At 34.6% G+C, this 21,047-nt stretch overlaps 1 protein-coding gene across 1 annotated transcript in view; it reads right to left on the bottom strand.

Moving 5' to 3' along the window:
* Window positions 1-1,891: 1,891 nt before the first annotated feature.
* Window positions 1,892-21,047, bottom strand: part of QRFPR (pyroglutamylated RFamide peptide receptor) — a 69,190-nt gene continuing 50,034 nt past the window's right edge. Inside the window, exons 3-6 of the mRNA XM_003772773.2 lie at window positions 13,233-13,294; window positions 10,545-10,780; window positions 7,613-7,710; window positions 1,892-2,785 (exon numbers count right to left, since the gene is read on the bottom strand). Of these exons, the coding sequence (XP_003772821.1) occupies window positions 2,508-2,785; window positions 7,613-7,710; window positions 10,545-10,780; window positions 13,233-13,294 (674 nt within the window). The 3' untranslated portion in view covers window positions 1,892-2,507. The remainder of the gene's footprint in view (window positions 2,786-7,612; window positions 7,711-10,544; window positions 10,781-13,232; window positions 13,295-21,047) is intronic.

Below are 21,047 nucleotides of genomic sequence, written 5' to 3'. Positions count from 1 at the left end.
AATGTAGAAATATATTTAGAAGAATTGCATATATTTAATCTATATTGGATTACTTGTGGTCTAGGGGAGGCAGGAGGTGAAGATGAAGGGAAAACAATTGGGATTTTGCAAGAATGAATGTTGAAAATTATCTTTGAATTTATTTTGAGAAATAAAAGGCTAATATTATTTAAAAGAATTTTTTTAAAAATAAACATAGAAAATTATTTAGAAAATAGTCGTCCCTGTCTGACAAGAATTGGAGAAATAAATTAAACTTCCCATTTTGTTGATCTCAAAAGGCAAGAAGAGCCAGCAACTTCAGTCAATTGAAGCACCCCCACAAGTGACTGGTTTTGAGTTGAAGCTGTGGTCACTGAAGTCAAGTCTATAATACTTAGACTCTAGTCTGTCACAATGCTGGCATAGAGCTTCTCTCCTCTCCCACTTCCATGTTTCTGCCTCCACCACATTTGCTGCTGTTAGCTTGGGTACAGTCTTCTTATAACACTCAGAATCATCTCAGTCTTTCTTAGGATGGGAAGAAATCACTGTCTGTCTGAGATGAGAATTCCTAGAATCAGTTAGATTTCAGAACATTCACCTTCCTTCAGGGAAATCATTCTGAATGTCAAATTATACTGATTTTATTTTACTTTTAATAATTTTTCACAATGAATTTTGATAGCATCCAACAAAAATTTTTTTCCTGATCAAGGTCCCAGAAAAGGCAGATTTTTTCTTCTAACACTTGTAGTTGGCTTGGACAAAGGGGCAGCCTAGGACAAAAGTTGGATGACAGACAACAGAATGATAGATATATAAATTACAGTACATGTGTATATGAATGTGCATGTCTATGTGTATGTATGAATACATACATCTACATACATACATATATGTATACATACAAACACATATAAATCAGACCTTGATATAGTTCAATATAGGAATCTGTTCAACAGACAACATATTCTTCAAGCTCAGAGTCAAATAAAAATTAATATTGGACCATTAAAAATATTTTTGCTATTATTATTATGTTTGGGCCCCAGAGCATATCACATAGAATTTATCTGTGAGTCAATAATTCTTCCAGCTACACTCATAAAAGCTCTTTCCTTACCTATGGACCTCCTGAGAATCCTTCCTTTCCCTTTCCCTTCAAGTCAGAGTCCTGGACACAACCAGGGTGCTAAATCTCTGGTAAGAAAGAGAATTCTCCCCTTCCTTGAAATACTGGAAGTGAGGGTAGGAAAGCTGGGACCCATCGTAGCCATCATAGGAGAATTTCATTCTACTTTGTGAATAACAGTACTGGAAGGGATATCTCAAAGAACAACTAGGACTCTGGGGCCAAACTTGCCTAGTAAGGGAATGGGGAACTCTGTCAGGAAAAGCCTGATATCTCTTACAGGAACCACTCTCCTGCCCACAACCAAGAGATCAGCTGGAGTTCTCTATGAGGCAATGTTTCATTCCTTAATACATATTCAATGAAAATAGGAAGCCCTGGGGTATGTTCCAGAGCTCTCTACACAAAATTAGGTACAAACATAGGATTTCAATATAGACAAGTGCATGTGGAACAAGAATAGATTATTTCATTTCTCAACATTCCCTCTTTCATCTTTGTGAAATGTTAGTACAATTGGATTGGATTGGAGTTAACATGAACTGGTTGGATAGGACATGAAGAATGAATTTAGTAAAATTTACTTTATAATCCTCCAAGTCTTTTATATTCCTTTTTAATGACTTTCTATCATCAGATGTATAATGGATTTTTTTGTTGTTGTTAAATCATTTTTCAGTCACATCCAAGTCTTCACAACCCCATTTGGATTTTCTTGGCAAAAAATGCTAGAGTAGTTTTACATTTCTTTCTCAAACTTATTTTATAAGTGAGGAAACAGGGTTAAGTGACTTATCCAGTGTCATATAGCTAATAAGTGTCTGTGGTCAGAATTGAATTCTTGAAGTTGAATTCTCCTCACTTCAAGTCCAGCATTCAATTCACTATGCCACCCAGTTATCCTTGTAATGAATAGCTACTCCTAATACCAGAAGATCTCTATATATTTCTACACCCATAACGCTACAATATTTTCCCAGAAATTTAGCAACCATCTTTTTTAAAAATGGCTTCATGTTTTAGAAATCCAACAAAATCAGTAATGTCTATTTGACTTCTGTCACATGGAAACATACACTTAGCTCCCTTAGCAACTTCTGGAAACATTAGCACTTTCAGATATACTCCAAGTCAATTCTCACTGTAATAAATGTCCAAAATAACCACAGATCCATTAAATAGTCTACCATTCAAAGCTGATAAAAAGCCTTTGACCTTTCTTCCTCCAAATGGAAATCACCCAAAATGATTCTGTATAATACATAAAAGTGCCAAATGCAAGGGACAATTAATTTCCACTTCCATATACAGAGTTCTCCTAATAGAGAATGTTCTTAAAAATCAGTGTTAAACACGGTGAGATCCCTTTAGGCTTTTGTACTACTTCTGGTTGCTAGCACAATTTAACTTCGATATTGCCATCACTGAAGGCTTCTTTCCTCATTTCCTCCACTGCACCTTTTCGATGATTCAGCCTGTCCCGCCTTCTACCTGGAGAGAGGGACCTTTTGACAATGCAAAAGCAGATCGCAGATAGGTAATTCTTTTTGAAGTTTTCATTCATGAAAGCATAAATGATAGGATTGCAGATAGAATTGGAGAAGCCAATGATTTGCACGATAGCAAAAATCATCTTGATGGTGACATCATCATATTCTTTTTCAAAATTACCTAAAAAGAAAGAGCAACAGTTTTAGCACACAGATTCATCAAGTAGGGCCAGTAATAAAATAGCCCTACTCATTTTTCTTGTTTTATTAAAAAAAATACTCTGGTACAATGGGCAGTGCATTGGCCTAAGTGCCAGAAGCTAAGATTTGCCTCTTGGGTGCTGAAATCTATTGACTCTGTGAATACATATAAGTCCTCAGGCTCCAACCCACAAAATGGAAAAATACACTGGGTTTTTCTTTCATTTATTTAGTAGGTGTTTTACATTTAATTTTGTAAAATTTTTATTTCAATTTTTTCTCCCTCCCTCCCCTCAGCCCTCTCCAAGATAATAATCAATCTTAGGTACATAGGTACATGTACAATCATATTAAATGAATTTCCACATTAGTCATGTAATAGTTCTTGAATCAGACCAATTCCTACCTTCACTGATTAAATCAATGACTAATATTCAATTTTATTAATCTCACTTTTAAGAATTTTCAGAAATTATTGTGGAAAAGGCATTTTCTAAGCCATTACAATCTGATTGAATGGCTATTAGTACCTTAGAATTTCTTCTTTGGATCCAGCAGTTCCGTTAAATAAGATTTGTCTTATTTTGCAAGAACTCAGGCCTCCATGCTACTTCCCTACCCACTATCTAACATCCCTCTTTTACTCTGACAATCACTTCTACTTAGGAATAACTTGGATTCTGGATCTGGTTTGAAATTATTAAGGGTTTTTTTTTCTTTATCTTAGTCCACTTCAAACCTCATTCCAACCCCTCTACTTATATTTCAAGATATTAAATTGTTTTAGGCCACAGCAACATTTACCTAATGGCTGGAAGAAACACCCATTCTGAATAAAACCCAGAATCTTGAAACTGAATATTCGATTTTAGAGGCAGAAGGAACACACATCATCTACTCTAATCACCTCTATTTACAAATTAGTAAACTGAAAGTTATGTTAAGCAATTTCTCTGGGTACACCTAGTCATTACTTTTTATAATAACTTTTTATTGACAGAGCCCATGCCAGGGTAATTTTTTACAACATTATCCCTTGCACTCACTTCTGTTCCGATTTTTCCAATCTCTCCCTCCACCCCCTCCCCTCGATGGCAAGCAGTCCTATATATGTTAAATATGTTGCAGTGTATCCTAGATACAATATATGTGTGCAGAATCAAATAGTTCTCTTGTTGCACAGGGAGAATTGGATTCAAGAGGTAAAAAAAGCCTAGGAAGAAAAACAAAAATGCAAACAGTTTACATTCATTCCCCAGTGTTCTTTCTTTGGGTGTAGCTGCTTCTGTCCATCAATAATCAATTGAAGCTGAGTTAGATCTCTTTGTCAAAGAAATCCACTTCCATCAGAATACATCTTCATACAGTATTGTTGTTGAAGTATATAATGATCTCCTGGCTCTGCTCATTTCACTTAGGGTCAGTTCATGTAAGTCTCTCCAATCCTCTCTGTATTCATCCTGCTGGTCATTTCTTACAGAACAATAATATTCCATAACATTCATATATCACAATTTACCCAACCATTCTCCAATTGATGGGCATCCATTCACTTTCCAGTTTCTAGCCACTACAAACAGGGCTGCCACAAACATTTTGGCACATACAGGTCCCTTTCCCTTCTTTAGTATTTCCTTGGGGTATAAGCCCAGTAGTAGCACTGCTGGATCAAAGGGTATGCACAGTTTGATAACTTTTTGGGCATAATTCCAGATTGTTCTCCAGAATGGTTGGATTCATTCACAACTTCACCAACAATGCATCAGTGTCCCAGTTTTCCTGCATCCCCTCCAACATTTATTGGTCTTTTTTCCTGTTCATCTTAGCCAATCTGACATATACCTAGCTGAAACTCAGAACTAGGATTTTGGTTTCTAGATCCAGTATTCTCTCTACCAAGCCATAAAATATTTAGTACACTTCACAAGAAGATTTCTTTGGACTTTTACATCTTCTATGTACTTTAAAGTACTTTTAAGGACTATATACGTATATCTATGGATTTTAAAATCATCTGATATAATAAGGTATCTGTCACATGGAAGGTTGCAATTTTTTTTTTTTCTTCCTGGCAAGGCAGAAGGGCTTAGTAACCCTTCTTCTCCTTCCCACTTTTCTATTCTGTATGTCAAGGAAAGCAGGCTCAGGTAATTTGAATAATTCCACCCAGTATTACCCCAAGAGACTTTTGGAATTTAAAGATGCAAATAAGAATGCAACATTAAATTGGAGGCTCTGGTGAGTTGCTAGATCAGGGTTTCTAATCTGGGATCCATGAGTGGTTTGTAGACAGATTTCAAGGGGTCCTTGATCTTAGACAGGAAAAAAATAACATCTTTATTTTTATTAAATGAAATTTAGCATCTCCTTCAATTATAAATTTTAAAAGGTATTTTGAAAAATGTTCCAGAGATTTCACCAAATTGCCAAAAGGATTTGTGACATAAAAATAAAAATCCCTATTCTAGATTGTTTGGAGTCACTGAGACACATAAGACTACCTGTCCTCCAGCAGTGTTACAACAGGGTTCATATCCCAAAGAGAACTTAAAAGAGGAAAAGGGACCCATATGTGCAAAAATGTTTGTGGCAGCACTTTTGGTAGTGACTAGAAACTGGAAACTGATGCCCATCAATTGGAGAATGGCTGAATAAATGATGGTATATGAATGTTATGGATATTATTGTTGTGTAAGAAATGACCAACAGGATGATTTCATAGAGACCTGTAGAGACTTACATAAACTGAAGTTGAGTGGAATGAGCAGAACCAGGAAATCCTTGTATATGGTCACAAGAAGATTATATGATGAACAATTCTGATGGACATGGCTCTCTTCAACAATGAATTGATTCAGACTAGTTCCAATTGTTCAGTAATGAAGAGAGTCATCTACAACCAGGGAGAGGAGTGTGGGAACTGAGTGTGGACCACAACATATTATTTTCACTCTTTCTGGTGTTGTTTGCTTGCATTTTTGTTTTCCTTCTCAGGTTTTTTTTTCCTTTCTCGATCCAATTTTTCTTTTGCAGCAAGATAACTGTATGGATATGTATACATATATTGGATTTAACATATATGTTAACATATATTGGAATACCACCTCTCTAAGGGAGGAAATGGGGGGAAGGAGGGGAAAATTGGGAACAGAACGTTTTGCAAAGGTCAGTGTTGAAAAATTACCAATGCATATGTTTTGTAAATAGAAAAAAAAACTACAATAAAAAAGATTACTTGTCCTGATAGTGGGGGTGGGGGAAGCACTGAGCAATCAATCCTGACCCCATCTGATTTTGTGAGCAGGGATATAATTAAAAGATCTGCAGGGATTAAGTGGTTCTACACATTGAGAAGGATTCTATAAAGATATAATGCAGAAGGTCTGTAGGAAGTCACAGAATTAAGAGGAGGATGGATTCAGAAGGCCAAGTATGTCTGCCAAGTGAAGGTAATTTTAGAATATATCCTGTAGTCCTTGGACTATTCTCTGGTTTCACCATGGCCTGGAAATGGCAAAAGAAAGACAATGTTATCTTGTGGAGAGATGTACTGATACCTTGGTCACCAGAAGAACCAAAATGGGAAATGAAAATTAAGAAGTGCTTACCCACTTCCTTCCATCTATGGCAATGAAAGCCATAAACTACATTGTATTATATAACTATTCAGAGGAATTGGGAAGTGAGTAGAACACTAATTAGGAGCAACCATCAAAACTTCTGCAGAAGAATCATACTGAGGAGCAATACTTCCTAGGAGACTACCAAGGCCATGACTCAAAGTTCCTCAGATTTCTTGTTAAAGTGGCTCACTCAAAGGTGTCCTCATTTCTCACTAGGTCTGTAAAATCTCATTTGCTTTATTTATCCTAGAAAGAAACCAGTTCATACCTTGAGCTTTATTGATCCACATGATTGTAAAGAGGATTTATGACAATAACCTTAGCAGTGGTAGATTGGGGGTACCATGATGACCTTAGAGGGAAAGTAATCCAGAGAAATAATAAATCCTTAAAATTCAACCCATATCCTTTATGACATATGTGATCCTTGGCTAAAAGGGTTCCACATCCTTATTTTCCTTATTAAGGATATAATCAATTTCAATGAGGTCAATTTGAAAGCTGTAGACTTTAAACAATGTGTGTTTTTACTATGAGCTTCTCTGACATTCACTGGCATATTAGTAGAGCATTGGTTGTAAGGGCAAAAATACAATGTAAAAACAAGGTGTTAAAAAACAAAAGAAAATGTAACCTAAACATTTCTGGCTGAAATCCAGGACACTGGAATCTCTACCAGCTTCCAGTCAAGACTTAAATTAGGACAGATGAAAACTTTGTTTCTTAGATTTCACAATGTGTACATTTTCTAAAAGAAAATGGAATGATTCACTTTTGGGGATGTGATAAACTAATATGCCTAAACAATCTTAAATTCTTCCATAATATCTGCAATTATTCAAGTCCCATCTGCAGGAATGCAACCTAATTACTATCTAGGTCCCTTGGTCCAATAGTGGTGTATTTCTGAAAGAATGGGGAAGGGGCCAGTGTTAAATATTAAGCACTTGCTCATTATTTATTTTTTATTATTGTAAATTATTATTATTATTATATTTGTATTATTTTTATAATTTGATATTTATTTGTTATATTATATTGTTAGTTATTATTTTTATTTTATTTTATATATGTTTTATATAATATTATATTATTATATTATGAGTTATATATAGTAATATATAACTTGTTATCAGAAGCAAAGAAATGGTAACATCTTGAGACTAGGAATGATAAGCACTTACTATATTCCATCATCATGTGAGTTACATGGAAAGGAGCCCAGCATATAGTGAAGAGGGAAACAACCATCACCATCATTATGACAGCTCGCTTTTTCTTCCTGGGAGGAAAAAAGCAATCAGCTCCAGAATGATTGTGAATCCATGCATCATTACATTTGTTATTGTCACTGTGATCCTGATTCTTTTGCAAATGAGTGTGTTTATCTGCTAGCTAGTCTACTTGGCCAGGAATTCTCACCTACCATTTCTCAAATACTACTCAAGACATCAGCAGAAAAGTCAACTTTGGTCTTCCTTTCATGAGAGAGGCACTATAGCACAGTAGATAATATTGAACCTGGAATATATAAGATTATAATTCAAATCCTACCTCAGAGAATCCCTACCCATGTGACTTTAGATAGACCATTTCACATCTCTCAGCCTCAATTTCTCTATCAATAAAATGGAGGTAAGAACAATACGTACCTCACAGGGAGGATCACATGAAATAATGAATATTATACATTTCACAGATTTGAAAATGCTTTGTAAATGTAAGCTATCATGACATGGCTCAGTATCACACAGCCAGTTAAGTGCCGGAGGCAGAATTTGAACTAAGATCTTTCTGAACCCAAGTCTGGCATTCTACTCTCTGAGTTATCTAATAGATGGCTTTAAAAAAAAGAAGAAAGAAAACATAAATATATTTCCTAGGGTAGTTGATTGGGAAATATGTAAATAACAGCAACAATAATAACCAGCATATATTTAATGTTTTATACCTTGAAAAGTGTTTTATATATTTAGTAGAAAGAACACATGAATTGGAACAAGAGGAACTGGATCCCAGGCATGGCACTGTTAAACACAAAGCAATTTTTAAGATAAGAAAAATTTAATTGCCATTTATTCATTATTATTAATCACATACTCTTTTTTGTGAACTATCCTAATAACACATTTATTTTTTTAAGAAAAACTCAGATTCTCTAAGCTCTATTTTAATGTCACTTTTTCAAAAGGAAATATTTGTTCTAAAAAGGAAATATTTGAAAATATTTAAAACATAATAGAAGAATAATATAAAGTAACATTTTTAAAAACAGATTCAATCCCAGAATATCAGGACTGGAAGGAACTGCCAAGCTCATCAAGTTGAACTTCTATTTCAGTGATGTCTCCAGCAACTATATGGATACTTGAAGTGAGGGAAAACACATTACTTTTTAAGGCACTCCATTCCATTTTTGGACTGCTATAATTGCTAGCTGTGTAATCCTGGGCAAGTTACTTAACCCAGTTTACCTCAGTTTTCTCAAAATGAACTGGAGAAGGAAATGGGAAATCACTTCAGTATCTGCCAAGAAAATCCCAAATGGACTCATGAAAAGTCAGACATGACTGAAAAATAACTGAACAAAAAAAAAAAAAAAAAAAAGGAATAGAAAAACAGGAAATTGAAAGTGGAAAGCAAATGTTTAACATACAAACCACTAGTTTGCTGCATGTGTACTTCAAAAATAATTACACTTTTGTCCACTCAGCAAGTACTTTAAACAAAATGCAGATTTTAAAAAGATTACACATGTGTATATGTATATACATATAAACACATACTATAGTTGTGAACATATAGGATAAACCAAAAATTTTAGTGCTGGAAGCAAAAACTGCTACACTATAATAGATAATTGATATATATTTATTTATATACATATATACACATGTATGTATGTTCTGGTAAATGCTTAGCAACTGTTTCCCTCACACAAAAACATATTTGCAAGACAGAGTTTTAAGTCTGACCTACATCACTTTCTTAAGTCGTAAGTCTAAACAATCAATAATGCCAAGAATAACAAAAATCAAACCCTGATTTGTAGCAACATTTTCTGAGATATACATGTCACATTAAAAATTTAACAATTGGTTCTTGAAAAGCAGTTTAAGCTGACTCCAATATACCCCTGAAGACACACACACACACACACACACACACACACACACACCATGTGCATATGTATAAATGTGCATGTGTAGGTAGTTAGGATACATACATATATACATTTACATATATATATCTATATATGTACATGTAAATAGATAAATATGCATATAAACACATTGTACAATACAGACATATGCATGCACATACATGTGAATATTCAATGATGTGTTGGAACTAGCTCCAAAACACATGTATGCTTGTATGCATGCATGTATGTAACCATGCACTTGTACTAAGGCCACAGTTGGACAGCAGTTCTGGGGAAGAGATGTCACTATTCCCTTTCACCTGCCTAATTTAGGAAGCAACCTCAGGAAATTCATTGGATATTCAAGGAACTTTGGTGAACTGAGAATTACCTGGCAAGAGAATAGGGTTACTGAGTGTGAAGTGATATGGAGGGTTGGGAGGGAAACTGTAAACTGGTTTAGAGGAGGGACAGATTAAAGGTAGATGGAGGGAGTGATTTTCATCTGGAGGAGTGACTAGGAAAACTGAGAATTGGTAAAGAATGAAGACTCCACTAGAGAGTGACAAATAGTGTAGTAAATGTATGCCAAGTACTCATCCTTGGGTCTCTAGATCTCTAGGATTGAGACCTAGGATTTGTCTTAGCTACTTTCAATTTGTAGTTCAATTTGATTGAATTCACCTGAGAGTTTGAAAAAGTAGATACTTTGCTATAGTTAAGAATCAGGAAAGACTTGGAATCAAATCTTGTGTCTAATACATCTGAGCTCTGTAATCCTAGAGAAGTCATTTGAGCTTTCTGAGCCTCAGTTTCTACCACTGTAAAGTGAGGGGATAATATTACTTCAAAGACTTATTAAGAAGATTTTCATAAGATAATGTATACAAATAGCTATATTAATGATTGTTTTGATTGTGCCATTTATAGGAATGTCTTTTAAGTAGGAGCAAATCTGTCAACAAACCAACCTTGTTATCTTTGACATTTCATTTCCATGAATAGCTTTGAGAACTGAAGAATCTCCCACTCTTCTCTTAATCCAAAGCTCATAGCCAATTTTACTGTAAAGGACAAGCATCACCACAAGAGGCAGTAGGAAGAGGATGATAAGGATAAATGTGGTGTATATTTTCTGGTGGGCAGGACTACTCCATTCTTCCAAGCAACAAATGTGTTCTTTTTCATATAAGAAATCATATTTAATCTATAAAAGAAAAAAGGAATCAGTTCTGAAAATCCAAAAAAACATTATGGTCCACTTCTTTGTGTTAATATACCATGTAAAATTGTTTTTATCTTATACAATTTAATGAGTTTTAAAGCACTGATAATTTTACCTTCTAAGGATCAAAATGATTGAAGAATGATTTTTTTCCCCAATAAGGTACTTCCCCATCACCATCAATCATGCAGTCATAGGGTAATAGATTCAGGGTTGAAATGAACTTCAAAATATTCATTTTACAAATAAGGAAACAGAGACCTAGAAAACTTAAGTGATTTACCCAAGATTTGAATATGTAGCTACTGAGATAAAACCACAATTTGACTCTGATTTCCCTCACTCCAAACCCATCACTCTTTGCTTCTCAATTTTTCATTTCTAGTAAGACATATCTTATTTTTGTAACTTTTAAATCCCTTAGAGTCACATGTCTGCTTTTGAGTTCTGAGAGAAGATCAGTAGATGGTATGATTCTGTGCTAACCCAAGTGAATACAGAAAACCTTTTTGTATTCCCAAGCCTGAGACACCCTTCTTGCTCCCTGTGTCAGGTCATTGCATTTCAAGAAGTGAATAATAGACCTTGAATCCTCAGGGGATACTCAAGCTCTTTCAGGTTTGTGATGGTTGCAAGGTTCAGGAATATTAGGATTCTTTAAATAAATGGACCTGTAAGCTGAAACAAAAAAAGTGAGGCACCTCCCTGGGATGGGTGACCGTTGTTGTACTTAACACCAAAAAAATAAAAATGCTTTTTTTATTATGCTTTTGCTTAGTCTCATTTTCCTCCAGTGGAAATGCAGGTTTGGGATCATTGATTATCACTCTTTATGCAGCATTCTTTGGCAGAACAAAAGTTTAAGTTAGTTTTAAAAAACATTGTTCAGGCCTCTAGATTCATTGCCCAGACTTTGGAAATGCTCAGGATATCCATCTTTACTTTCCCCACTTCTATCTTTGCTTTCCCAAAATTCACGCTGGAAAAGGCAGCATTGAGCCTCCATAAAGAGAACTATACTATGATTTTCTTGACAAGCCAGGAAGGGGAGGAAACAAAGTACCTTTGAAGTAAGGGACAGAATACATGGAAGCTTTGAGGTAGAAAGATGAGTTCCATAAGACATCTAGCAAAACTGGTGACATCCACTTTGAGAATCATTATCATTAAAGATTTCTGTTGACCTTCTAACTCTGGATGTGAAGGTGTACTTTGACATTACTCATCACTCTAGGCACTTACTCTCTCAGTTTTCCCTAGCTAGCTCATAATTTTAGCTGTCACCAAGTTACCTTCTACCAAGTTACCTGATTGTAAGATGGTAGAAATGGAGAAGGTAGAGTCAGTATATAAAAGCTCTCACCTTCTTACCCAGCTCCAGGCAAAAAAATACATCTCAGTAAAATGATCCCCAAAACCAAATCAAGTAACTCAGTTGAGTAGGTGGTTTTCTACTTTTAACAAGGTAGGAATTCTTAGATTCACCTAATGATCAAATTTGACAGATGAGTTATATGCCTAGAGGAAAGCTTTCTATTGTTAATAGAGAAAGATTCTTTGAAGAAAAAAATAAACTCATTCCTGGGAGGGAAATGGGGGCAGAAGTGTGTACAACTCTAATGGCCCCACTGTCTTTCATCTAGAATATAGAAGATAGAATTTTTGCCTTTAATATTCAGAACGGCTAAGGAAGAATATAACCAGGAGTTTATGATCCAACAGACTAGAAATAGTAGTCAGCTTTCTCTTGATGGCTTGACTCTTCACCCAGAGAAAGAAGAAATAGAGAACAACAAAGCCTTTTACATTCTCTGTTGGAGATTCTCTAATTCTCACTCTATGATTTTAAAGTGGAGCTAGTCCTTGGACTTTTACAGGGTCAATTCATATGAAATGTTCCATGAAAATTAAAATGCAATTGAAATCCAAATCACTATTTATATGACTCTGAAGCTATGGAGAATAGGATCTAGGATTTTAGAGGGAAATCGAGTATAAAGTCAATCAATTAGATTTTTTTTAATGTAAACAACACAGGACAGCAATTGCTAGGCAATTGTGATAGGGAATAACACAATAATAAATGAGCAAAAGTCCTACTACTTAATGGAAACTGTTTTCCACTATAAAGTTAGGGGTAGCACTAGTGAATGAGAAAAAGCACTCTCAGGGAGCAGAGATGGGGCGATAGAGGCCTTAGTGTCTATTTTTTAAGTAACAATTTCCGAAGAAAAGTAATAGCAAAGAAGAGCTTGGATAAAATACTCTTTGACCCCATTTACTAAAAATAATCCCTTCCTAGCTTAGCTTCTTGGAAGATTCCCAAGGAAATAAGTGTGTGAAGAGTGTTGCAAAAGAAAGAGAACATGCAAAAATTTCACAGCAAGTGAGGAAGAGAAGATTTCCAAAATGAAATAGCTATATGAGTGTATACCTCCAGTTGCTGCACATGCCACATAGGAGATCCAACGATCACAGCGACCAGCCAAACAATACCTGAAAAACCATCAAGTAATTAACAACCACAATAATAACAATAATAATTGATTATAACAACAACTAGCATTTATATGCCACTTTAAGATGATCAAATTTCATATATCAGTTACTGAATAATTATATTCAAAGATAAGCCATAGAAGTGGAAGATATTTGCAATCATGACTTATTTTGGACTTAAGATTCTAAACTATTCAAGACTTTAAGCTGGTAACTGAAAGTATTCTATACTAAAATCTCATGGAGCATTGTGATCATTCATAGACACCCCTCCATCTGTCATCACCATTGTCTTAAAAATTTGAGGCACTTTCATATTAAATTCCATAATGCATATGCCCTCTCTATTTAAAGGCTTTCAAAACTCTATATATTATCTCATTCAGTCCTCATAACAACTCTTTCAGGTAGAGCATTTCTACTTTACAGGTGAGGAAAATGAGGCTAGAAGTTAAAAGACTTGCCCACCTATAATATACAAATTACCAGCTGTATTATACAAAAATGGAATTTTTATGGAAACTTTCCAAGTATAATTCATGATCCTTTATTATTCTATAATCAATGTTCTGCAGACTATTACTTGAGTCAATGAAATGCGACTTTGGGTACCTAAATTAGAATATCAAATGAAAGATTATTTTCAGAAAGGCTCCAGTAACTGATAGGACAGGAGGCACATCTTCCTTATTACGGCAACTTTGTGCATTCTGCCTCACTTAAATACAAGTGACTTGTCCAGAGTCATACAGTTAGTAAGTGTCTGGATATTATTATTATGTGGTTTTCATTTCTGATGATCTTAAGATCAAGATATAGAGGATATCCAACTTAACAGAGGCAGATGGTGGTACAGTGGCAATAGATGGAGCACTAGCCCTGGAGTCAGGAAGACCTGAATTCAAATACACTTGCAGACACTTATGAACTTTGGGTCTCTAAGGAAACTTTTTGTCTCTATTTTTCTCAACTTCAAATAATAACAGTAATAGTTACTACCTTGTGTGGGGTTTTTGTGGGGGTCAAATGAAATTTTATTTGTAAACAATACCTGGAACACAGTAGATATTATATGTTTTTTTCCATCCCTTCCCTCCCCTCTCAAACTCAAAAAGTTGCTTCCACAATCCCTTTCCCTCTGATTGAGTCACTCACTGAATGATCAATAGGGCACTGCATCATCATTTCAAAGGACAAGACTTATCTAAATAAGTTCCTTGGGATAACCCTTATGAGTGTTACCCATGAGTACAACTTCAAATTCAGATACACTATAAGCCATCATGAAGCATTTGAGCCAATAATTATGAATCTTATCCAGTTTCATCATTTTCCAATTTTGCAAAAAACTTAGCATTTTAATGATCTCCTTTGTTATAACTATTCTGCCTTTGATTATGTTAATAGCATGCAAGCTTTCTGTTGAATATTTGACCCAACTTTCATTTTGTTATGTTGATCTCCTTGTAAATATATAAGGAGCCAGAAATTTTCCATATCCTTCATATTGAATACTTCCATATCCATATCAGAGAATTTCATGTATAATACAGATCTCATAAAACATTTAAAATGTATATCATGGGGGGGAAACTGATTTTATCAAAGTTAATCTATTTAGATTAATAGTTATATCTAACTATTTGTATGAAATGTGCATTCATTAGATATTAAGAAAAATTTCTTTATCCATTCCATAATTCTATATTTTAATGGAATTGAGACCATTTGTGTTAAATATTATTAATGATTTGTTGTATTTTCTTCTGGCCCTCAGTGACCACAACTTTTCTTTCTATCATTTTCATTGTACCTGTCTCTTTGTGATCCCATTTAGGATTTTCTTTGCAAAAAACCATGAATGGGTTTGTCATTTACTTCTCCAACTCATTTTATTGATGAGGAAACTGAGGCAGAGGTAAGTGACTTGTCCAGGGTCATACAGTTAGTGTCTGGATGTAGATTTTGAACTCATGAGTCTATAGACTCAACACTCTGTCCACTTAGCTGCCTTTAGCCACAGTACTTCTAGATAACTTAGTGGTGAGTTCTTTAGAGAGTGATTCCCCCATAATCTTATGGGCCAGACTATTGTCTACTTAAGGAGGTTGATATGGAGCATAAAGATGTCATCACCAAATTACAGTCTCTATCATTTCCTTGCAAAATTTAAATAAATTGCTAATCTGGGCTCTATGTTAATACTGCTATAATTTCTAATAGCAATATCCTTAGTCACTTATTACCATTTTAAATTCCTTCATTTCCCAAAGAAATGTGTGTTGCTTAATTATTCTTTTCATCAACATGGCGTTGATTGAATTTCCAAGGATATTACTCAAGGAGTGCCTTTGGATTCTATTTCAAGATCTCACTTAATTTCAACTAGATTACAACTAGAGGAACACTCCTCGAGGTTACATTGGGACAAACCAAAGCCATATACTTTGCTTTTATTGCTTGGTGAAGTGGTAATGTTTGTTTATCCCAAAAATATTTCTGAACATTTTTTAACTTCTGTTACTTCAGAATAACTGTAACCTAGAAAAGACCTAATTTAGAAAAGGCTAAGGTAAAAAAAAAAAAAGCCAAAATTACCCACTGTATCCTGGCACATTACCAGTTATCTTGGCTCTTATCTTTCCCATGTATTCCAAAAATTCTGAAGGACTAAGGCTGACAACTTTGTGGCATTCTGCCTCACTTAAATACAATTCCCTTGCAAGTCAAGACATCATCTTGATGATACAATTGGTCCTCCCTGAGAAAGGACAAACAACAACAACCTCTGTATCATCTCCTCTGAGACTGTGTGCCATTTCTCTCCCTTTTAACATGAAAGTATTAATCTATTCTTTAATTACCTTAGGACAATAAAGTCTATGATTAATTAACATATTTTTCTTTCTAAATGTTTATGATTCATTTCTTAATTCAAAAAGTGTACATTGCTTTGCAACATTTGCACTGGTATTATATAAATATTAACTGCTCTAAGTATCCTTCCCATTAAATTTTGTCTCGGAATGTTAGCAATCTCTTAAAGTATACAGAACTACTTTGTACCTGATACAGTAACACTTGCTATGTTTTACTTGGTGGAGATGTTAGAATTCTTACAAGGTGCTAAGTCAGTGGAATTGATAGAGACAATGGTTGTTTAGCAGGATGCTTAACAGTTCTCTAGATGTACTTAGTACTTATTAGAATTCCACAAGATTCACACCTTTAAGAGAGCATATATAAGGAGGAGCTCTCAAGTCCACTAAAGAGGAAGCCCACTAGACCACAAGCCCACTCTCGGAGGCGGAGTCAGATTCATTCAATATTCCACCTTTGTGCTGGCTGGAGATTCGGAGGGAGCTAGAAGCTGAAGCTGGCAGAGGCAAAGGACTAGTGGCAGGAACCAAGGAGAGAGATAGGCCTCTAAGAAAGCTAACCGGGCCCAAGGAAGGAGACAAGACTTAAAAGGAAACAATAAAGGATTTGGACTTTAACTCTTGGCTGCATTTGAGGTGATTATTACTTTGAGCTGAAACTAAGGCTGCTTCCAGAAGCCCCCCAAAAAACCTGCTCCCAGAGAACATTATAATTTAGAGAAGAACATTACAGACATCAAAGTATTTGTACATATTACCTTGATTAAGTGTCAAAGTTACCTATGTATTAAAGTTTAGACTTCAGTAGTCACCCTTTTTCATGTTTGTTCAGAATGTTATACTTATAGGATCTGAATAATTTTTATATAATATTGGAGAAATGCTGCAAAAGATGAAGGAGTTATTTAATTTGTTCCCTCCATTCTCTTCAATGGAACCAAATGGCTTGATGCCATTATATACAAGTGGTTAATAAGAAGTCTTAGTTTCACTCCTTGATTATGGGAGCCATACTTGGTTCTATTTAAGAAAATAATGAATGCAAGGTTGGAAAAATCATGTAGCCTTAGAGTGTCTTCCTGAAAAATTATACAAAGGTTTCCTATGGTAGAAAAAGATAGTTCATCTGTGAGAAAAGAAAGGGCTAAATCTCCTCAGTTATTAAGATGCCAAGTCTATGTGTGAAAACCAAAATTAGCTAAATCATTGTAGAAAGACATTGCAAACCAATGTTAGAAAACTTTCAGGAAAATACCATATCTCCCAGGGATTAATTGTTAGAAAATTGATCCAGCAAGATAAAATCATCACTATGAAATCAAATATATTAAAAAATTAGCTTAATTGAATGCCTTAGTTTCTGAACTTGCATATGATTCAAAAGACATCCACCCTAGACTCACATGGCAAACCTGTTCATAAGAACTATGAGAGATGATTGGTAGGATATCAAAGGAAGCATAGAATTGTTTGTTAAGGTTACTGCTCAGTATAAAGAGGAATAAATTACTAACTTTGTAGTTCATACTAAAAAATAAAGCAAGAAATATAAAGGGGAGTAGTAAAACCTGAGATTAGACTAGACTAAAGGTATAACTTGATATATAACCCAGAAATTAGATGGCATCTAGATTATATTAAGAGGAAGTTAGTTGACCAATGGATAGAGTGCTGGAAAGACTCATCTTCAGGAGTTCAAATTCAGTTTCAGACACTAGCTATGTGACTCTCAACAAATCATTTAATTATGTTCACCTCAGTTCCTCATCTGTAAAATGAATTGAAGAAATAAATGGCAAACAGCTATGGTGTACTAAGAACACAAATGGAGTCATGAGAAATTGGAAACAACTGGATATCAAGTTGATATTAATCTGTGCCACGCTCTTCCAAAGTTTTAAAAGTTAACAGACATAGTAGTCAAGATGGAGTGTGAATGCAGTACTGCCAAAGGAATAACTGTCTGGAATAACTCAAGATGGCCTAGCTCTAAAATATCCTCTTATTTTTGTTCTCAAGAAGCAAGAAAAGAGAGCCAGATAGTAACAGATTTAAAGACCATTTTATAGAGAATCTGTAAATGGATTTTACAATTTTACAATACAGTGGAATCAGAAAAAAAATCTTCATTTGTGAAAATAAAAAAATTAATCTAAGACATCTTAGCTGAAAGAGAAATTGGAAAGTGGAGTAAAGAACCACATTTTTTAAAAAAAAAACCTTCACAATCTTCATATTTTAGTTACAAAAGACAGTTTATCATTGAAACAAGACCATCAACATCAGACAAAAGAAACACTAAATGATGATTAAAATGAAACTATTATATTGAAACAGCAGCTGAAGAATGTTGAGACTCAGCTTGCTTCCAAGATAGTACAGAGAGCTCCTAGAAAAAATAATAAAGCATCTTTTCATATAAAAAGACACTATATATAAAAACTAGTAATTTTATCTAGGGATAAGAATACATAATTCAGACAAGATGGGAAGGGCTGAACTCAGAGGCCATACCTTTAATATCTAAAATCTTTTCAGTAGAGTTCCTTAAGATGGAGAGAAAAACACATTTTAGAAATATTGACAGTGTGATTATCCTATCAACCAACTTAGGTGCACATATGGAAAAAGTCAATAGGTCACAAAAAATAAAACTATATTGGCTAAATTATAATGTTGCAGAAATGGTTACTCATTCAGTTAAATTTAATTCATTATAAAATTATATACCATGTTGCTTTGTACTTTTTAAATGTATATGCAGTTTATGAATGTATATTGTTATCTTTATTGTTATTACTGTTGCATTTACTTTCTCCTTATTTGAAGCAGCCTATTAAATTATATTTATACTGCGTTTTATATTATTTAAATTTGATATACCCGCAAATGATTCTCAAGCAATGAAATTATTTGATCATGAAAGGAAATAACACCAAACTACAATGGTTTCTCCCATATTGATGTTTGTTCTTTATATCTAAGAGGCAATGGGATCTTGAAGTAGGAATTTAAATGTCATTCTTTAAGGAATCTCTAAATTTATTGGAAATCTTATTGTTCTGAGGGAACAATTGTGAAGACTGAAGAGAGGACAGAGGCAGGAAAGGACTAAAAGTATTTTTTTCCTGACAAGTTGGGTTTAACTTTCTACAAAGAAGCTTTACTGGTTTCTGAGGTTAATGATATAAGAGGGATGTTAATTCTTCTTAGTGCCAGCTCTTTGAACTCTTCAGAGGGCAGGAGGAAAAAAATATAAAAATAAATACAGTGAGTCTGCTCAATTGTCTTCCCTATTGATTTCTCCCTCTATTTTGGTATTTCTATAAAAAACATAAATTTAACAAATCTGTAGAGATGGTTTTATTCCATGGTCCAACACTGCTTCTCATTCTAAAATTAAAAGTTGAATTATTCTTCTCAGGTGGAAGATTAGGAGAATTTTCTCTCTCTGAATATTAACAAAATTGATTGGTGAATCATTACTGTGAGCAGACAAGCATAACTCTCAAGGAAATTTACTAAGATAATTAAATGTATGTTATTGAACCAAGAACCTCCCCTATTTTGTTGTGCTGGGTTTTAAGACATCCTTTCAAGTTTCTTAACTAATTCCAAATTCCTGTCCATTATTCTTCCTAGGCAGAACAGAAATCATTGTGGAAAACTGAAGTTCATGAAAGAACCTGGAAAAAGAGAAGGAATGAAAGCTGCTGGTCTTGAGACACCTTTCCTAACACCATTCTGAGGAACCTAGATTCCAGGTGTCAGCAAATAGCTTCTCATTTGATTTTCTCCCTAAAACTTCAACTAGACCTCCTTTCTTAGGTTGTATTTTCTTTCCAACATTTTCCAAAAGTCCTTTTCCCATTCCCCATACATGTCTTTAGAATTTGTTCCAGTCTATATCTTTTCCTTTGGCTACCGTAATTCCTTAATCATACTAGTCTAACAAAGGCAGAAACTAGTCTTGTGATTTTATGGGGACCTCCTAGGTGAGGAAACTCCTTTTACTTTAGGCAATCATCAAGTAGAGTTTTTGATGAGCTGCTTAGAATACTAAGTTTAGTGAGTTTCTCTGGGTTACAGAGCCAACATGTGCCAGATGGTGAAGCTGAACCAAGGTCTTTTTGGCTCTGAAGATATCCATTACTACATTCCCATCACATAGCACATAACAAAATAAACCCTTTTAAGCTTTCCTGGTAACAGGTTTTAACATAGCCTTTCTATAGCCAATGCCAGTAGCAGTGAGATATAATAGAATGCTGAATTTCATTCAGAATATTTGCATTCCAATTCAAGCTCTAATATTTATAGCCTATGTAACTTCAGACCAGATATAGATCACACAATATAATAGATTTTGAAGTTAAAGATTATATGGTCCAGTCACCTCATGTTACGGATGAGAATCCTGGGCTTCAGAGAGGCCAAGTCATATAGGCAATGAGTAGCCAAGCTGGGATTTGAATAGTTGTTTAATTTAAACTTTAATGCTCTTCCCAGGGAAAGATCACTGTATTTAAGTCAGAAGATCTCTATTCTAATTACATCTCCAGAATTTAGTAACTATGGGGACCAGAGGAAGTCATAAATAATCTTTATCAGATTTTACCACTTGAAAAAAAATTGATTATTACAGAATTATTGTGAATCAAGTGCTCTGTAAAGGTTAGCACATTATTTCAGTGTGGATTCAGATGCCCAAATTTCAAGAATTTGATCTGCTCTCTGTTGGCACTGTTTCCATGGAGGGAAATACTAAAACTTGAACACCTAGGTCTTCATGGATTATGGGGGCCAAAAAAGGCATATCCTGCCTGACAGATGTGAAAGACATTGCTGTGTCAGTGCTAGTAGACTGAAGT

The sequence above is a fragment of the Sarcophilus harrisii genome, chromosome 6 (assembly GCF_902635505.1).
Source record: "Sarcophilus harrisii chromosome 6, mSarHar1.11, whole genome shotgun sequence".
Lineage (NCBI taxonomy): Eukaryota > Metazoa > Chordata > Mammalia > Dasyuromorphia > Dasyuridae > Sarcophilus > Sarcophilus harrisii.
The sequence above is the reverse complement of the archived record's forward strand: the minus strand, read 5'-3'. Positions and strand labels throughout refer to the sequence as shown.